Source organism: Rhipicephalus microplus, chromosome 2 (assembly GCF_043290135.1).
Source record: "Rhipicephalus microplus isolate Deutch F79 chromosome 2, USDA_Rmic, whole genome shotgun sequence".
NCBI lineage: Eukaryota > Metazoa > Arthropoda > Arachnida > Ixodida > Ixodidae > Rhipicephalus > Rhipicephalus microplus.
The window spans coordinates 164,095,233-164,115,426 of record NC_134701.1 but is presented as its reverse complement, the minus strand read 5'-3'; the positions used below and the strand labels follow the sequence as shown (position 1 = coordinate 164,115,426).

Sequence of the window (20,194 nt, the reverse complement as noted above, 5' to 3'; positions counted from 1 at the left end):
AGAAGCTCTCATCAAGCTTCCATGATGCTACCTTTAGTGTGTAAATAGTGAACATAAACGTTGCTCTTATCAGCCCCGGCTACTCTGCTTGACTTCTACCTAAGACTTGGCTAGCTCCTTCGAACACATCACGAGCAAGCAAAAGGGAACGGAGTTGTAAAGATGAAAATGTGCAACATCACATCGCTTTTATTACGTGACATATTCGTTCTCCGCCGCATTCGCCCGATCGTGTCCACATATAACTTTCCCGTTTTATAGCGACGACACACCGTTGATTGCGGTCACGTCATTGAATGTCATTTAAACAGCGGTTGCATTATTTGTTTGCAAATTACTTCTTCATAAAGTATGGTGAAGTAATTTATTATTTGGCCACCTGAGGAGCTTTCTAACTTGACTTATTTATTTATCAAGACTTGAATATAATGTTAAGTTTTATTTGGTTGACTCTGAGCATTACCTTCGCAACAGAAGTACATCTGTCAGCGACAATCATTCTTAACCTTTCCCAGTTCCAGTAGGTCCGTTCAAGTTACGTGATGAAAACCAGTTTGCTGAACTATGTCACATATGACATGTCGCTCAAATGTCGGTCTCTGCATTCTTGATGAATCCAGCCGTCTTTTGTAAATTGTCTACTGGCAAGTTTTTTAAAATTTTGTTTTGTTCTTTTTAAAACTGGTGGTCTCAGACAAGCTTATTACGCCTCTTCTCACCACTGGATAGCCGTTGTTACGCGCGGCGCCTGGGCCGACGGGGGAGGGCCGCGTTCTTTGTTCATCAAGCAAGTCACCGAAGGGCTGCCAGCCTGCTGTCCGCCGTGTACTGTCCATCTTAGCCGGGAAGTGAGGTGGCATTCCGACACCATAAGACGTTCGACGAGACGACCACAATGGTTTCTTGGTGTCACAGGTGCAGTGTGGTGGCCACGCCCCAATCAAAGACCTTGACTTGAGCGAGTGTGAGCGGCACCGTCAGAAATGGTGTGTGTGTCTCGTGATTCAACAGCGCATTCTGGACCAATTCCCTGGTTAAGTGAAAACGTACACTTTATAGTGAACCACCCAGCTCATTCGCAAGAGACCTCTCGCCCTGTCTTTACAGAATGTAATAAATACTCTGTTAAGTTTGCCATCTTACTCCTGAGTGCACATGCGTTTTATTTTCTGTCTCTCTACACCCCCTTTCTTGCCCCTATTTCTCAACCCTCGGTGCTAGGCAGCAAACCGGATGCCAAGATATGGTTAATCCCCCAGCCTTCCTTTCTCTCTCTTGCCATCTTACTGCCTTGGCATCTTCATCGCGGGTATCCGATGTCTTAAAAGGCCGGTACAAACAGACAAGTTAAAAAATAAAACAGATGGTGAATATTTTCTGCAGCATGTTCAGACGCTGCGTATAAGTGGTCATCCTCGAAAATTATCAACTTTAACACCGCGGACAGGTGCTGATATACCCTGAGTAGGTTCGAGCATGTATTATGCCTCGACGCTTTTAATCTTCATTAAACTTCTCCCTTTTGATTTCATCCTTCGGGGTTTTGTGTAGTTCTTCATCTAACGCCTAACCTCCATGTCCTTCCTCATTTATTCCTCCTCCTCCCTTCATCTAACGCGCTGCATTCGTGCTGCACTGCTACCACTTCATTTCTTCTTTATGTACGCCCTGTTTCGGGCACAATTATAGGCTGCCATTTTGGACTGATAATGATGCCGTTTTCCATCCGTATGAATATTCGAATTGTGCTATGGCGAACTCGCACGCATCAAAACGCTGGGCCATTACATTCAACGTCGTATCACCATAATCATAGCTAATTACGACACAAAAAACAGATAAATTGCTTCTAAGCCTAAGATGGCAGTGTCTATGCTTTACTGTAACTGTTACATTTATTTTTTGTCAATTTGTTCAATATGTCATTTCATGCAGCGGCCGCCGAACTCGTTCCGCTGTTCATAGTGGTACTCTCGGTCTCTGAAGCTGGATGAAGATAACTAAGAAGCCTGGTTTTTACTGGCTACATAAAATGTGAAACGAAGCTATAAATCACGATGGAAAAGAAGACAAATCTGTGAAAAGTCAGTACTGGCGCTTAAATGGCGCGCCGATTGCGCCGATGAAAAACGTCGGCGGCGGCGGCGGCGGCGCGCCGATCAGTTCGCGTCGGCGGCGGCGACGCGGCGAAAACTATTAGCGGCGGCGCGCCGACCAGTCGGCGCACACCTCTATCTACGGGTCACACAACCAGACTGCGGCCTGGCAGTGCACCTTCGATTTTTCCTGCTTTCCGAGCGCAACTGCAAAAACCTGTTAGTTTCTACCTCCTTGACGTAGCTTCAATAAAATTTAGTCACAAACATGAGCAATTGCGTCTAAAACAAGATGAGACACCTCTAAAAACTGTTTTATCTTGCCGACGAAACCGAAACCAAAACATTGATAAACGAAGTTGCCAAAACGAGTGAGTGGCGTTATATCAAACATCGAGCTACCTCGTTTCTAGGCTCTGAAGGCTGCGCTTGCCATGAGAACACACTTCGCCAGCGGAAGTTGATGAATATTATGCTTAACTAACGCCACCGCAATGTTCTTATAAACGGTTCATTTGGGGGTACGTCTCCTGGAGTTCGTCGGTTGCACGAGACATCGGTGCTTCGGTTTTGGTTCCCCCTGTAAAATGGTTAGAGTTCCATAACTCTAGAAAAATTACTGGTGACTCCCAGTTTACTTAATTACCTCTTTTTTCTAACAATAGCTTTAATTTTTCAACTTTCTTATGTATATTCTCTGGTAATCTGCCGACACACACACGAGCAGATATATGAAAGAGGCGAGCAAATGTCGCGTCACCCTTGATCTTGAGTATCTGCAGGCGCAATTCTTAAAACACCTAATGTATACTACAACCCTTTTGCCCCGCAATAGTGCGCCAGCAAGCTCGTATGCGAAGCATCCCTCGACAACAGATTGATCTGAAAGCGTGCAGCTGACAATGGGCGCATGGAATAATTTGTTTCATAAAGAAGAGGCATTTATTCGCTGGTGTAACCTACGAGTGGTTTACATCTCATTTTTTTATCCTGAAACTGCAAACCGAAGTGCGCAACGCGCGTATTCCATTGCGGTCTATGGCGGTTCCGCCTTGTTTTTCCCCTAGCAATATGACCGCCGCCATCTTCACCTGCTCCTGTTGACGGCACTGCCGACAAATTTAGACACCACCTCTTTATGTTCGCAAACGCATCAAAACTTCCACGGAGTTGTTGGGGCAAAAAAAAAAATAACGCTCAGAATTGTTTCAAGGCGCAACAAATCAAACAAAATATATATTTTCTGAGCTGCTGCACTACCGAACTGTCGTCTGCTCGAGTGCGGTTCAGTCAAGGCTTCTTCCAGTCTAATCCATCTATCCCCCCCAACCCCAATCCCACGAGAGAGGACTGGGAGGCGGGCCTGCTCGGCTGTCAAGACCTGAAGGCCCAAGAGGCTCTGGTTCAACGTGCGCGGGCGGCGTTGCTTGCCAATGGAGCCCCGGAATAGGGGTTCCACCTAGTGCTGTGAGGGTAGGAGGCCAATAAGGCCCCAACCCAATCACCTCTCTGTAACCATTTAATGGTTATTAAATGTTTTCACCACCACCACCACCTCTTCCAGCAATTAATCGCAGCATACTCGCGATGGTATGTTACGTTAAGGTGAGCAAACGTTTCCCTTTCTCCACTGGCAGATCAATTTCAATGAATAACTCCGAGCTTGTTACTAGTACCAACGATTGTAAAGAAGCAAATACATTATGTGGAATGAGCGTCGTTTCATCCCGGACATAACTTTTTTTTTTTTTGCAAAAACCTATCTGATGGTTGACCTTCGAGGCTTCATTCCAAGCCAGAACACTTGGAGACAGACCAGGTTCTCCACCTATATTTCCACTTCCATGTTATTTAGCTTTTTTTTAACCCTCCACCCACCTTTGGGTTCAGATTTCTCTGCCTCCACTTTCCTTGCACTGAGAAGCAGACCGGATATTAGTAGACCAGTTAAACTTCTTAGCTTCTGCACATTACTTTTCTGTAGCTCACTTACCTTAAAATAAAAAATATTCAGTTGCATTAAAGTTGCTACTATATACAGATTCCATGTTGAGTGGTCTCTTTTGTGGACCAGCTTCTTCCCAAGCTCAGATGTAATTAGACAGACGCACAGTTGCAGCTTTATATATATTAGTGGTTTGACAACGAAAACAGCATGTCTTGACCAGTTGATGTGCAGCAAGCACCGCGCGGCCGCCGACACTAGTATCAGCAGAGGGAAAGTAGTGGCAGCAACAACGGCCATCGAACAATTTCTTGCCATGGCCTCCGAGATAGCATGACCTGTCCAGTTTAACCAGGGAAAAATTGAACTTTTGAACCACTTGTGCCATTCCCCAAAGTAACATCCAGAGTTTCTGTTTTCAATGAATGAAACAGAAACAAGCAGCATTTTATTGCATCTCTTGTTGCATGGAAGGTTCTTTATTTGGTGCAGCTAGTTCAATTGCTAGAGATTACGTAATTGTAGGCGGCAACTCTGACGTCATCGAGATCATCTTGCGAATCAGAATGTCCTACTCTTGGCACATGTATTCTCGTGCATTTACATTAGTTCCTGAGTAAATAAGGCACTGCTGTTGATAATATTGTCATTTTAGACGTCATACATTGAGCTTACACTTTTGCATAAATTGTCAACTTCATTATGCCTTCAAAAAAAAGCTCTAGAAAAGCCACTCTTCCAGCTTTCGCTGTGCTTGTGCTGTAAATTCCACACAGACCTCGTGTTTTTTCTTTCTTAATCAATTTCATAAATCTTAACCTGCAGTATTGCCGTCAATTGTGGCAAACGATAATGTGCTTATATAATGCTAGATGATGACTGCCAGAGTAAAATTTGGTGCACTGGTCTCAAAACCTTTAAAGTCAGCACAATGGTTGCCCAGTGAAAGTGTAGCATGTAGCCAAACTACACACGATTGACAATAAGAAAATACTACTATCCTTTTGGGCAATGATCATGTCACAATTCTTAAAAATTCAGGAGTGCTTCCCTATTAGGGAAAGGAGAAAATCAAAACAGGGCATGAGTTACCTGGACATACTCAGCAACAGTAAAAAAATGTACTTTCTGTGGATTGCCATGTTCAGTGCTAATTGCAAAAACACACATAAAGAACTCTAGTGCATACCCTCACTGATACACATAGGTGCATCGCAAATCAAGCATGTCTACTTGTAAACTGTGTAAAAAGTCAGCTGGGAATCAATATTTGGGCCCACGAAATTTGCACGGAAACATAATGACAGCTTCTGGAGTTGTAGCCATATAAAATATTATATGGGCATATGACTATAAGCTCCCAAAATCTAAAATTAACGTTTTATGTGACTGTGTCTCATTATGAAATAACTGAGTATAAGCTGCTCTAGTAGCAAAACACAACCTGCAGCCAGAAAGAAGAAAAAAAAAGAAGCAACAAAATGTTACAGCCTACAGGGTCACTTCTTTATTTATTGAATAAAAATGAGAATGCAAACTTTATGTACATCACAAGCTCCATCTTCTTGTCTTCATCTTGCATCAAAAACAATCACTGTGAGGCAAGTTAAGGAAACAAGTCCACAACGAATATAAGACACTGGTATAGTGCATTGCAGAATGCATTCAATAATCTTTAAATTTTGCATGAAGATCACATGTCCAGCTTTTCAATTTCAGGCAATAACAGTCAAAAGCTATAGGAAGGTAGCAGTGGCATTCCACTAAATACGTACATTACGACTTGCATGATGCTTCGCAAATAAGGGCCCCACTTTTCTCTCTCTCTCAATCACACATAGACATACAGACAAAACAGTCGAACTAATTCGCCATCATGAACATAAGTTGCAACGGCTGATATTTACAGGGTTACACATACATAAGTACCCAACAAAGATGGAAGTACAATGACTGCAGCCTTAAAATGTGCTTGGTTGGAGCATAAATCCATTTTGCCACGTAATGTGACTGTATATCTCTAAACTATTTCCAGAAGCCTCAGAATTTCTGCCAAATAGATGGGCTTAGCAAACTTCTGTTGAAGTATTGCAATAAGTGACATACAGTAAAACCTAGGTGATACGATCAGAGCTTGTACGAATTTTCTGTAGTCTCGGCCAAGGCCCACTGGCTTGAACTACAATGGTGAGTGGTTTTCGTGAACCGATTTCGAACGCGCAACACTTGATATGCATGCACACTACAGCAAAGATACGGAATGGTGCTGCTCGCATTGTTGAGGAAGATGCAACGAGCATGAGCTAGCACGGGAACCCAAGCGTAGGCATGTGTGCCATGCTGTCAGTTTGTCAGAATAATCAGCGACGTGTCATATCCTCCGAAGTTGTGCGCATGCATGTTGGATGCCCTAATGCACCTTGACAATTAGATTACACACATCTTGCACCTATATGACGACCAGAAATTCTACGATACCATTTCGCCATCTTGGGGGACGAGCTGCGGCAGTGAAAGCATGAAAGCGTTCCTGCGATCAAGCATTACAACTACAGCAAAAGGAAGAATGGTTGGGAGTCTTTGAACTCAACCCTCTCCCGCCTGCCAAAGGTCGTCCTCAGTGCAACTGCGCAAGAAAACTAAGCACAAAGCGGCGTAGTATGTCATTGGCACGTATAAGGCGCACGTATCTCGGAATCAACTGTGCTTACATCCGAGTTTCAGCACCCACTTTATATCAAGTGAGCTCGGAAACCTTCCTTTAATAAATGAAAATGCGGGGACACCACGGAAGAATGGAACAAATTGTATTTGAGAGCAGGCAGTCTGTGAGACAAGACGAATCCCAATTGTGCACAGACTCTTCTGCTCGGATATGCCACATGGCACGACGACCGTGCGCGATACCACCACATAAAAATCCCAGTGCCTACTGAATGTTGAGGCTGATGCAATGGCGGCTGCAGTCGCGAGTCAAATGGCATAAAAAACGGCAACACAGTGGCAGGCCAGCTCCCGCGAGAAGATGATAGCCGCGCGAACTAAAACAATTCCGGCCAGCCCCCGCAAAAATATGGATGACGTATGGACGAAAATGAGCCTGGTTGTAGCCTTCTAGAAATTTCCTAAGCTTGTGACCATCATTAATTTACTTTAAGTAGACCGCTCCACTTGTCAAAGAGAAGTTATGCGTTTGCAAGGCTTGTAAAATACAGTATAATCTCGATGATAAGATTACGGTTGATGAGAATTTCGCCATTGTACGAATTTTAACGTTGCTTCGGATGGACTAAATTATATTATGTAAGCCGTGATTCGGTGTTATAAGAACGGTTTCCCCAGCCGCCGTGAATGATAGGAACGTGTGATTGGCCACTGCTCGCGAACAGCGAAACACGGCTTGCGGAGGAAGGCCCATTCACACTTGGCTTCAAAGGGAGCGACCATGGCAAAACTCACGGGAATTTCCCTTGCTTCATGCCTACATGGCCAGATAACCACGCCACGAGGCCGACACGAAAAAATCAGACCAATCTTTTCGTCACGTGATAGCAGATCACCTTTTTGCCTCACGGCTTTGGCTACACCACAGAACCCTACACAGACTACACTAGCTCTCAAGCCACGTGACTAAACAACCAGCCGCAAATTCAAGATGGCGGCAAAGGCGTCGACGGCGGCTCGCGTTGGCGCAATCGCAAAATATCCGAGCAGCACAAGGTAGTTTACAGGCTTGAGAAAGACACATTCATCGAGGGCCTGGTTTGGATTACGATCGATGCGAACACCAGAATCGGCAGGTACGGCAGCAGCGAGTCTGCATGCCCTAACGTGCCTCGCTTTTGTACTGCCGGCAGAATCCCTCATCACCGCTGCCGGGGCATCCGCTCGTGTTGTTTCTACTGGCATGTATCCCAAAAGAACCTTTGTAGAGGTGTAAACTTGCATGCATAGGTAGAACTCTGTACTAATTTTATTGCTCAAGAAATGGGCCAAACAGAACGAAATTTCAAGCGGCGGCGGCGTGTATACAAAGGGCAGAACGAATGTGAACATTTTCAATGCGCGCAGACGCGATTTTGCGGCCGCTTTGGCATTTTCGCTTAAATTCTCCCGTGTGAATTCTCCAGGGCCAATTTCTTTTGAGTGTGTCGACATCGGGGCTCGCTTTTCCGGCCGCTTAAAGGGGGAAACGAGTGAATATCCAATAATTTTTGCCGCTTTCGCTCCCTTTGATGCCAAGTGTGAACGCACCTTAAGCGCCCAGAACCATGATTGAGGTAAAAAAAGGCACATTATTTCGGGGCGGTGAAAGTAGGAAAGTTCGAAAGAGCATTATGAAATTTTTTTTCAGCAAGAAGTAGTTGACCCAAATGAAGTTGTTGTTCATCTTCACGATCAGCTTTGATTTGTTTTTGATTGATACGAATTCGGGATGATACGAATATTTTGCGGACCCCTTTTGAATTCGTATCATCGTGATTATACTGTAATTGTGTGCCTCAAAGGACTTGACTTTCATTTCCCGAAGAGTCGCCAAGCTTGAGGAGTACAATAAGCAGTTCGTGATGTCCATATAGGTTGCTTCAAGCAGCGTGTTGATATCCGTCGCCATGTCGTCGTTTGGTCACAGTATGTTCGGATCGATGCCATCGCACATTTACATCTTTTTCTTCGTGACGAATGCCCGGCGATTCAATTAAGTCACTGTAATACAACAACTTAAGTGGCCCTTCGCTTGAAGCGATCGAAACTGCTTCATGAAAGTCTCTAGAACTCAAAAAAAAAAAAACTTCAATTAGACAAATGCGCTGACAGTACGGTGCGGAGCGCGGCAACTAGAAGTCCCCCAGGACGGTCGCCACTCCAACGGAAGAAATGTAGTGACGTCACGAGCAAGGTGTGTACAGATGGTGCTGGTGTCGCATTTCTTGTAATATTTTCCATAGCCCGTCGACACTTGCGGCCATTGTTGTACTCCTGTGTTGACACGTGTCTGCCACAACAATGAAAACCATGTACTCGCATTAAGACATCCCATGAAAGGTGTGCGAGAAAAGAAAGAGGATGGTCTTGGTGAAGGAGCTAGGCCTTGCGACGTGAACATGCACAATTGTTGAGAACACGCACACCTGTCAACTCTCAGAAATACACACAAAAATTAGGAAGCTGTTCATGACATTGCTGCAGCAGTACAAAAAAATAAACGAAGTGGTATGCCAGCTTTCTCTTGTCACATGACAATGTTTTTTCTGGTGCTACACATTTCAGATAATACGAATACTTGTGATAACCCTGGCTAACTATGCATTTTTTATCTCTTGTCCAAGTAACCTACGGCTTTGAGCAATACGTAACAAGGAGTACAACTGTTCTATCAGCCACAGTCGAATTTTAAAAAGCTCGCTTCAAGGAACTGTCTACCGTCCTACACTGTTTTTTGTTTTGCGTCGCAATAAAAAGCATACCATAAGAAGTAAAGCCTTGCAGCAGTTTTCTGAAAAGTGTGAAGAAATTTTTAAAACAGAATTTTTCGTTCGGTTTCCTTCCATGAATGGGATGAATGGCAATACACTAGTCGGTGGGGTAGGTGATGACGATTGTACAGCCAGTGAAAGTCGAAAACTGAAACAGCGTGCGATTTTTGCAGGCTCCATCAAGTTTTGTTTAATAATAAAACAATTAACCTTAGTGGTCATTTAAAGCTTTGAAATTTTCTAAGCAGTAGACAGACCCTTCAGGATTAAAAGAAAACATTGCTGGTAAAATGTTGCACTTAACTAGGCCTAACGAATTAAGTGGCACAAGACAACTCAAACACAGCAACATTAATAGACTATCAGTTAATTGTGAAAGGTTGCGAAACCTTTTATCTTGCAGTTACTGCAGTCCCTTATTCTTAATTGTGAATCAAGTAATTAGCTAAATAAATATATGAGTCCAACAAAAAGGCAACTATAATGAACAAGTCATTAAGGATACAACGCTTGGTACGTTTCTTGTACATGATCCTGTAGCCACACTCTCTGCAACGAATGGGATCTCTGGGACGAATTTCGTTTTCCTGGTGGCACTCTGCACCGAATCCAAAGAGTTAGTTTGAATAGAACAATATAAAATAAGCAAGATAGAAAAATGAGCGAGCTGGTGCATTCATCTTGGCTAACAGCATGAAAAACAAAGACTAGGACAAAAAGTGGACACGTGTCCACTTGTAGCCATTGTGTGTGCTTCTCGCTCTGTTAGACAAGACAATCCACAGGTGGCACTCAGTATTCTGGCGATTGGTTAACTGAAAAAAGAAGTGTTAGAACAATATCACTTGGTTCAACGGAAATAAAATACACTTGTTTTGGCTTGCTAAGAGACATCGAGCTCATTAATGCATCTTTGCTAAAGAAAAACAGAAAAAAGAGGTGGACTCCCACTACTACAAACATCCGTGAAAAACCTACTGACACGGTCAGTTAGAAAATAGCGCAATGAGGTTACAAGAAAAGCAGAAAAGAGCGTCAGTTCAATGTGTTAGCGCTATATCAAACTAAGCTTGCAATTCTGGCAAAGCTACACCATTGCAGTCAGACAATAGTTCTCAGCCTATAGAGTACTTGTCAAAAGTCGGGCCAGCACTGCGAGGAAAATGGCGAATGGGACGGCTTCACAAAGAGATTAGGTACTTGCCGAGGCTGGCAGCGTGACATAACGTTCTTTTGTTTATTTCCCCCTACATGCTAAAAAAAAAAAAAAACGACTGAAGGCATTTCTTAATGCAACGCGTGACATTACTCACTGCCACGCGTGGTATCGCCTTGACCACGTGTCATCAGAACATAGAATTTGTTTTTGAATGAGTTGGTGCCTTCGTTTGCTTGACATTTCTTAACTGGCGCAAAACTGGTAACATGAAAAAGAGGGGAGGAAAGAGACAGACGGGTGCCAAACTACCAACTGTTTGTTGCCGCTGCAGGCTGAAAAAGAAGTAAACTTCCACACATGCGCAGAGGCATGGAAGAGTTACCACAGACATCTTGTGTCATCCCCCCTCTTTTTCATGTTCTTAGCTTTACACCAGTTACAAAATGTTCAGCATCAGAACACAGCATAATTGCCACGCATGGGTGTGTTTGCAATCACAACAGTTTTAGCCACAGTGGTTCTGGGGAGTAGCGATTTCATTTCGAAATGGTGCGATGGAGGAGGAGGAAAGAAATAAGTAAAAGGATAGGGAGGTTAGCCGATTCTCAGACCGGTTGGCTACCCTGTGCTGGGGAAGGGGGGCAAGGGGAAGTAAGGATGACAGAAAAGAGATGTTACAAAGAGAAAGAAGACAACATATAGCAAAAGAGGAAAAGCAAAATTAAAGAGAATACCACACTAAAGTATGTCTCTAAGGCCAGTTGTCTGCAAAAAACGTAATAAAACTTTCAAAGCCTTTCAGGCTGAGAATGAACGGTGCAATGCGTGCAGAATGTCACAAGTATGGTGAAAGTTATTATGGGCTTAGAGAGATTCTGCTGTAACCCGCACAGCTGCCTACATCAAGATGAATGCAGGATTTGTTGCTAATGGGCTCAAAGGTAAAAAGTTAATTCGGATGCTCATGTGGAAGTAGAAAGTATGTCTGGGATGAAGACACAGTTCTTCTTCCATGGCTGCACTGCTAAGTAAATGCCCTTGCCACACGAAGCACTGAATCGTTAACATGTGAAGCTTCAGCTTACGAATAAATTTTGCATAATGTGAGCGCCAGCAACGTTTCACCATAGTTCCCACAAACGATGAGCAGCGGCAGCGTGATCTCGCATGGGGTGGCACATATTTCTGTGCACACTGCAAATTGGCAGCTCACGCGATGCTTCTTTAAATGCAGGACAAGTAGGAAATGAATAGTTAGTTTTGTTTCTGAATGCAGAAGTATGGTCCTTAATGCAAGGACGGTATGTGTTCCCAGTATTTTGGAGAAACGTAGCAGGGTTAGCATCTTGCATTAGAGCTTGACCTCATCCATTATTTCAAGTGCTGCTGCAGCATAATTTCCAAGCAGCACACATTTCTAGTGGCCCTGTCATATGGGACGACAATGGCCACATGACGGGATCACAAGAAATGTGTTACTACCACGGTATTTCTTGCTTGTGCAAGTCCGATGTCCATACGAAAGGCTTCCCCCTTCTTGCTTTTGTATGCTGGCAAGCTGCCTATTTCCGCATGCATGGTACGCTCATGATTGCCAATGAAGCTTCGCAAGTAATCCCCCTCGTCGGATTTACGTTGCTGCACTCCTGTACTTTGTCAGGCCACCCACCAAACAACCTAAGAGGCAACAACCGTGCTTCACCATGGTGGTTCTTTCACAAGTACTCTTTTCCGAATGGGAAGAGAGGGTAAACAGGGAATGTCGTAAGAAACAAGGGAATGTCGTAAGAAACAACAGCCCATGCCTCACTTCGAAGCAATAGCGTCTCCGCTCCAGTTTTGACAAGCCAAGAATCATGTTGTTACTTACTACGACAGTGGCGTCAACAGAATGCTGGAAAAAACAAGCAATAATGGTGCGCAACATTGCCTATGTATGAGCTTTCAGTACACTTTATTGGCAGCACATTGGAACAACATCACTGGCGAGTGAACCGAGGTCACAAACTAATGAAAATTGAGATGGGGGTAGGTATTGTTTTCTCTTTAATTTTGAATTTCTTTGACAACTTTATACTGCGTGCTACTACCACAGCCGTTTCTGCTGCACTAACCTGCCAGTACTTCATCCACACAACTCACGCGTAAAAAATGGGAGGCTTAATAGTGTTGTTAGGGGGGGGGAGGGGGGCGTTTAAGATTGTCTCAACACTTTTTTAGTTGCTTCAATCTATACAGACACTCACTGCGACGTCTGTTGAACTCATCAGCAAGCTTCTCCCACATTTTTTCGTTTGATATGTACAAACACAGCTTCTGTTTTCCTGTTCCAAAGCACCTCACCGTAATTTTCCACGAGATTCTTGAGGATGTTAGGTTCTTCAATGGTGAGCTTACCTAGCGGCCACGGTAACTACGCAACTCATGATGCTTGAATCAGCCAATGACTGCCAATTCGGGTACATAGAGCAATCACTTAGGTATGGGGCATGATTTGTAGGAAGAGGAAGGGACAATTTCTAGCTGAATTCGAGAATCACTTGCGAATTCTTGGTTGCGTGCTGCGCTCAGCTTGCGTGCTCTTGGAAGCCTCTGCTACCGATTGGCATTTTCTTACCACGTGAGAATGCGTTGCAGAGCCGCTTAAAAATAATATGTGAAGATGTAGCAGTTAAAGTATTGTACATCTGTTTGAGTAGCTACAGTGGCTTCTTGGTTTCTAAGGAATTTGCACAATCAAGATGCGGTCAAGCTGATCTGTAGAGCCTCTCCAGAGCAAAAATAAAAATTACTCAAATGCCTTTCGCGGCTTCAGCTGCATCTCTCAGCTTGTTCACACGATAAAGAAAAGCATCAATCAGCATTTCATAAACTACACGCGTGTTCGCAGATTACATCCCCTTTGCACGTACCACCACAGATGTAGATCATTGGCACCTTCACAGGCTGAGCTGGATCTTTTGGTGCACCCTCCATGGCCAAAACAGCCGAAGTTCCTCCACTGCACAGAAATGTCAAAAGTAAAGAACATACATAATTGTGATCACTAATCAATATTTCTTTTATTTTTATTTTTTTTCACATTCCCCGACTCTTCGCAGTTTTCCATGATGCTTAAAAGCAAATTCCGTGACCACCCCTCCCCTTGGAAAACTCTGCGCAGTAAACATACCCTCGTGTGGAAAAAAAAAAAAAATTAAAGATCAGGCGCTCATATAAAATGAGTAAACATATTCCCCGCATGCGCTCAGAATGTTCCGAGCACGTGCGATAAAAATATGAAAAAGTACATCAGACCAAAATAAAACATCTGAGCTAAGCAGAGAGCAATCCGGCTGTTTGATGTTGGGAAGAACCAGGAAGCAAACTCACGAGGTAAAATTAGCCGCAGCTGAAAGTTTGAAGGAGCCCGCAATAGTTTGACAACCTAGTCAAAACTGCTACGAAATGTGAAAGTGGCACCCTCTCGCAGCATCCGTGTAAAAGAAGGACGCGGGAGCCCTGCCAGTTTTGCCACTGGAGTATATTCTAGTTCAATATAATGGCCACAGCCCAGGCTGCCTAGGATGTGGATTGGATTGACATGGGCTGCTGTATTCACAACCGATTTGCATCCCTGCCTAATTTGCACACCAATAAAATATACTTTTCAGCCAAAAGGAATTACTGCTGATGTATTCTGTGCCCCTTGCCTTGACAACAACTTACAACAATGTCGCAAGAAGAGAGCCGTACTGCAAAATTTTCTTTTTCCTTTTGCACGACGAGCACATGCGTGTTGGTGTTTTATTTCCCTTGACTTTGACGCCTGAAGCATGATGGAAGTTCTCAGATGCCTGCAATTAAAACTGGGGGTCGCATTTAAAGAGCTGACATTTGAAAAATATCCATCCTGAACTTACTTACAGCGCAACACCAGAAAAAATACAGGACAGGAAAGGAGTAAAAGAGAAAGAAAAGACGGCGCTTTTTCTCTTTTACTCCTTTCCTGTCCTGTATTTTTTCTGGTGTTGCGCTGTAAGTAAGTTCACGATGGATCCTAACCAACTGGCCCAACTTACCGTCTTACTTTGAAAAATATGATGGCAAGAAGGAGTCTGTCAGGTCGGAACAGCTACCTCAATTCCATAAATGAATCTTGAATGCCAGCGTGTAACTTTCGTTCACATACTTTCATATGAACGTGACGCTAAAAATAATCACAGATTTAAGAACACGATCTCAAAAAACTGAGATGAGAAATTTAGCTGAGGTTACCCAATGCTACCAGGAATAAGTGCGTAGCTGAGTACGTTTTCCATTCCATTGCCATTAACAAAAATAGTAATATTAAAGGCACGGCATACCCCAGCTCGCTTATGCTGATGGCAGTTCTGGCCTAACCAGAAGGCCATCAAGCCAAGCCGAAGTCTTGGCCAAAACAAACATGCACAAATTTACCTACATGAGTAATGTGGTTCGAAAGTCAGTTATGCTGTGTGATATGTACAAGCAACAGTCATTTAATAGTTCATGTACCAATATGGAAGCTAAGAAATGGTACAGTGAAGGACAAGTTGCCAAGCGGAAATGTCCCCAGCCTTGTCTACGGTATAGGCTCCCACGATTGCGACAACCAGTAGAACAGTGAAACCGGTGATTTCAGGAAGTGTTATACAACATGAACAAGGTTTCACGAAAGGATGCGTGGCCTCGCATGCCCTTAGCTGAATATGTGGAATCTGCAAGCCATCAAATTGACTGGTCAAGTGCACATGTTCCGGCAAAAAAAAAGAAGCTAGCATCACGCCTGCACGTGGAATCCCTGTACCTCTAACTTGAACGCTCCAACGCGTGGCCTCAGGTCGCGTGGACTGAGGTCAACGCCACCAAGCGTTGAAAATGATATGCTTGCTGCAGACAAGGATAGCACACGTCGATTTCACTAGAAAATTTCTTTTTCCACTCTGCCTGACGGGCAGGTCGAATGCACTCACTTCGCATCCCATTTTCCCCACGTTTTGCTCGTGGCTACGTTACCGCGTGCCCATGGCGTTCGTTCAAGCACGAAAGGTGCATAAGCTGTCGCACGCAGTGATTCATTCTTGAGATAGGTATCAAACAACGAATGCCGTATGCTGAACAGGAGTGATGGGACGCTTCCGACAATTTACTCTCGAGGCGTATGTCGCGTACCTAAGGCTACTTGAAGGGACACTAAAGAGAAACAGTGACTTGGTTTAGATTGACAAACTGCACTCTGAAAACTCTAATGCCTTATTTTTAACTATCATAAGGAGAAAACAAAGGTTCAAGTTTCATTTTAAAATTTTGCACTGAAATCTCCGCACGTGATGATATAGTATTTCAAAATGTATTTTTTTGTATTTTCGTGACGTTGGCTTGAGCAAATTTTCTGAACCTTCGTACGCTAGATCTATGGCACCTACAGATGACAATGTACTTCATTTTTATTGCGTAGAAGTTATGTACGACCCTGTAGACGCCTTCAAATTTATGACATCACGGCGTTTGGTACAGGAATCTGAAGGTGGTGTCTCCACAAGCATTTTATTTTTGCACGCTTTCTCACTTACCAAACGTTGTGTCGCGGCAAGAGTGGTGTTTTAGGGATTGTGAAATTGTATTTAACTAATACATGAAAAACAGCTTCACTCTTTAGTGTCTCTCTAAATACGCTGTGCGTTTCTTATTGCTTTTATTGTGAACAAGGCTCCCGCATGAGGTGCTGAAATCTCAGTAAATGTGTTCTATTGGTTGGTGTATCCTTTCGCGTTTGCACTGAGAAGTGACAGTTATGCACTGCCTTTTTTCCCACCTCTTCTAGCTGTTAATTATAGTCAGCGAAAGGAGTGACTTTTCTTAAATCAATGGTAATGCTTGTTTTTGTGACAGACGCATAGACTGTCATCAGTTTACAAGACCTGGCCAGACTTTTTAGGAATTCCCTAACTTTTCCAGGTTGGTAGACACCCTGCTAATGCTATAAAAATGTGACTGTTGGCGATTCAACAATACCAATGATAGTTATGCAATTACTAACCCCGAGATAAGGCAAAGAACACACACAACTTGAGTGTTGGCCATTCAACAATACCGATCACCATAATTTGGATTTTTACATTAAAATATGTGAACATTTCCATGGTATTTGCCTGTGACACCCGACAGGTATCAATCATGCTGAGCAAGGTATCGTTCACAGGGCATCCAACTTTCTGCACGGTCGTGATTACATCGTAATATTAGACTAGCGTGACAACTACAGGAGCCCGAGCGGGTCGTGTCTATCCCTATGGAGCATACCGCAGATATGCCTGCGGAAAAACAGCATCCTTTTGTTCACTAACAGGCTTGCGGAACTACCGCAATTACTACTTTGACTTATGGCTCATTCTATTGGAGTTCATTGTACACTGTCGTTCTTTATGAAAGGGAACACGCGATTGCGTGACCTGCTCTCTACAACGGCTGCCTACAGTATCTTGAAGCGATTATCCAGCGGCCCATGGCCTCCGAGATTGCGGACGCGTGGCAGTTTTCTCTCCAGCCATCCCAATTGCATGGAGAACGCGTGTTTCCAGAGGTGGGCATGGCCCGCTCTTTTATCCGTACCGCGGCGCTCTTTCTTTCAGTCAAAAAGGCTGCCGCGCTGTTGGCGAAGCTTCTATGTGGCGAGAAAAAAATGGTTTTGCACTTCTATATACCTTTGTGTTCGTTTGGAAATGTCGGGTCAAGGAGTACGAGCGGCAAAGTCAACGCTGGAGCATTTTATTTTGATATGGGGTTTTTATTTTGCAGTAGATTGGCGCCGACAATATTATAGCAGTTAAAATTTTGATGCCTCTGCAAGAGATCCGCATGTGCTCGAAACTATACTTCGAAGTTCGTGGGCTGCATAGAAGGGGGGCACCGGCGAAGAAAAAAAAAATGGCAGCCCGATCCGCAAGCGAGGTGAGACGACTGCAGCTTTCTACGTCCATGGATTACTTTTTACACTCGATTGAATGCATTCTTCTTGCTCTCATTGAACTAGCGCTGCTTTTCATTGTAACATTGTTTCAAGAATTCTAGCAGACGCCCTAATGTGATGACAGCTGCATCACGACGTGGTTTTATTGCTTTTTAGGCTCACACTCCGGCCGTCCAGCCGAGCTTGCCACAATATGAGGAACGTTCAGTGGGACTTTACAATGACAAGCGAAACGTTGTTCGGCATGCGAGGGATAAATAATCAAAATTACAGCATATGCCAGGAGAGAATGATTAGTGCAGTGAAGCGTCCGTCCATGCAACCCGTTGACTCCTGTCACACGACAGCACGCATCAGACTGAAGGAGGCTTCGCCTTACTCATCATATCATTCACTCCGCCCATATGCCGACAACAATGGATAGAAGTCAACGACCGATCAAGTGATACCAGAAAAAGCTTCACTTAAAAGCAATAAAACCACATCACGCTACATATCGCAGCTGAGATTACGTCAGCGAGCCTCTTATAATTCTCTAAACAGCGTTACAATCTAAATCAGGGGCAGTTCCACGAAAGGAACAAGAAAGTAACTCATCTTTTTGCGTGTAACCCGTGAGCGCAGAATGCGGCTTTCAGATTTAGCTCGTAGATTGGGCTGTCTTTTTTTATTAAATGTGGAGCGTTGTATAAGCGAACCTACTCGCAAATCAGGTGTCGGCAGCGCCGTGAACGCCACCACTGCGCATGCTGGTGTCTCGTTCCCAAGCTTTTTTACCTATATAATGTGCAGAAACACACGCATCAGTATGACATATTCCTGAAATCAAACGGAAGAAACAAGACCAGGCGTCACTTTCTCTAACAGGTGAAAACTACAGCATTGACATATGATCAATTATAAACCGTAACCAGTCGGCAACTTAATAGATTGCTTCAATTCAATCAATAATTTTGACTTCTACTCCAAAATTTCCTCTCCTCTATGCAGAATGCCGGCGACGCATGCACGCAAGGTAACCACGCGAACGCCGCGGCATGAGCGCGTAACGAAGAAATAGCACCCGCTGGAGAGGAACGGTCGCTGGGTCAACCAAACTCGGCGCTCAGCATCATTAACTGTCTTGCTCTCTCTTTGAAATGTGCCGATGCCGTCAAGTCTGGAGCGAAATCCGCGCTCTCAAAGCGTACAACGCTTCGCACTCGCCCACGGCTTCTGAAGTTTCTCTTTCCAACTACCTCCCGTCGCGCCTCTCGCAGAGGCAGGAGACAGGAAGGAGGTCTAGACTGAACGTCACCGGCTCTGCGATGACCACGGGCTGGTCACAGGTGCGCTTTGGTCACTTACGGTCGCCCATTCGCACTGTGAATTCTACCGTGTTCAGTGTTAGAATAGCGTCTACCCTGCTGCAAACCGCAACACACGATCGCAGCGACACCGTAGCTTCAAAACCAGCGCTTGCTCGCCACATGCGGGCCGCGATCGCCGCACGCAATTTCGGACTTTTTGCGTGCGGTCCCTGATACGTTCCCTTACCACATCGAGAGTGCGGTCAGAGAAGTCTACAACGAATGCTTAACGCGCACACAGCAGACAAAAAAACACAACGTTCGCGTTGTACGTTTATGCAACAGCCCTTCACAGAGCAATCGATGCTGCCGTCAACGTGAAAACGAGCTTTAGAATAAGAGAGTTGAGTTAGAAAACAGCCCAACACGAGCACGGACAAGACCTCTTATGTGTCCATGTTTGCATGCTCAGCTTTTTTAACGCGTAAACAAGACACTACTACGCTCGATTGCAGGCACGTACAGCATAAGCAAGCAACGGCATCGGTAAGATGTCAGAAAACGTCAACAGTTCAAAAAGAACGGAAACCAAACGCGTACGATAACGGGCAGTACGAAAGAAACGACGTGCAGTGACGGGTGTCATGCGGGTTTCAAATAATGTGGCCTCGCTTCTTATCTGCTGAACAAACGAAAAAGATGGCTATTCCCCACACTTACCAGTTTTGTTGAAAACAAGAGGTCAAGTGCAATCAAGCGACGCGACGAAGATTCAGGGCCGTTTGCAGTGTGTGCAGGAGTGTTGTGGTGTGCGCAAACACAACTTTAGGCGGTCGCCATATTGGTTGGATATTGTCGCTCAAAAAAGCGAAACGGCACAATAATTACAATTCTGGCTGTAAAAAAAAAGGATAGTAAAACATAACGTATTTACCAACTTCAATCAAATATGAAATTGTTACCTGAAGAAAACTTGAATCGGGCATTTTATTTAATTAAACAAAAATAACGTTTACTTGCTTTGTGCCGGGTTTTCTAGTACTCCCTTAACGCCGATTGGTCGCAGCTGGTTTCAAATCAAATGTCCCGCGTGTGTTTGAAATCAGTAGGCCAGATTTTACACATGACAGCCGTTGCGATGTGTTCAACGTACTCGCCTTGTTAGCTGCTTGGATCGTGTTGCATCGCTCGTTCGACATCGGCTCCGAAGGTGAGAATGAACGTCGACATTTTTCGCAGCGACAGCCGAATTAGC

At 44.3% G+C, this 20,194-nt stretch overlaps 1 protein-coding gene across 1 annotated transcript; it reads right to left on the bottom strand.

The window, feature by feature from the left end:
* Positions 1 to 5,525: 5,525 nt before the first annotated feature.
* On the bottom strand, positions 5,526 to 19,784 carry LOC119170590 (DNA-directed RNA polymerases I, II, and III subunit RPABC4). Its single transcript, XM_075887048.1, has 4 exons — positions 19,660 to 19,784; positions 13,590 to 13,678; positions 10,024 to 10,116; positions 5,526 to 5,635 (listed from the first exon to the last, which is right to left on the bottom strand). Exons 2-4 carry the CDS (start codon positions 13,651 to 13,653, stop codon positions 5,613 to 5,615), a joined length of 180 nt encoding a protein of 59 aa, XP_075743163.1. The 5' UTR covers positions 13,654 to 13,678; positions 19,660 to 19,784; the 3' UTR covers positions 5,526 to 5,612.
* Between the last annotated feature and the right edge of the window lie 410 nt (positions 19,785 to 20,194).

Bases quoted from the DNA above. Each gene is read 5' to 3' on its own strand.
- LOC119170590 (XM_075887048.1), bottom strand. From the start codon at position 13,653: ATGGAGGGTGCACCAAAAGATCCAGCTCAGCCTGTGAAGGTGCCAATG. The intron at 10,117-13,589 runs GTACGTGCAAAG...GATTCGGTGCAG, and splicing joins AATGATCTACATCTGTGGTG to AGTGCCACCAGGAAAACGAA. The intron at 5,636-10,023 runs GTATCCTTAATG...CTTGCCTCACAG, and splicing joins CAAGAAACGTACCAAGCGTT to TGATTGTTTTTGATGCAAGA.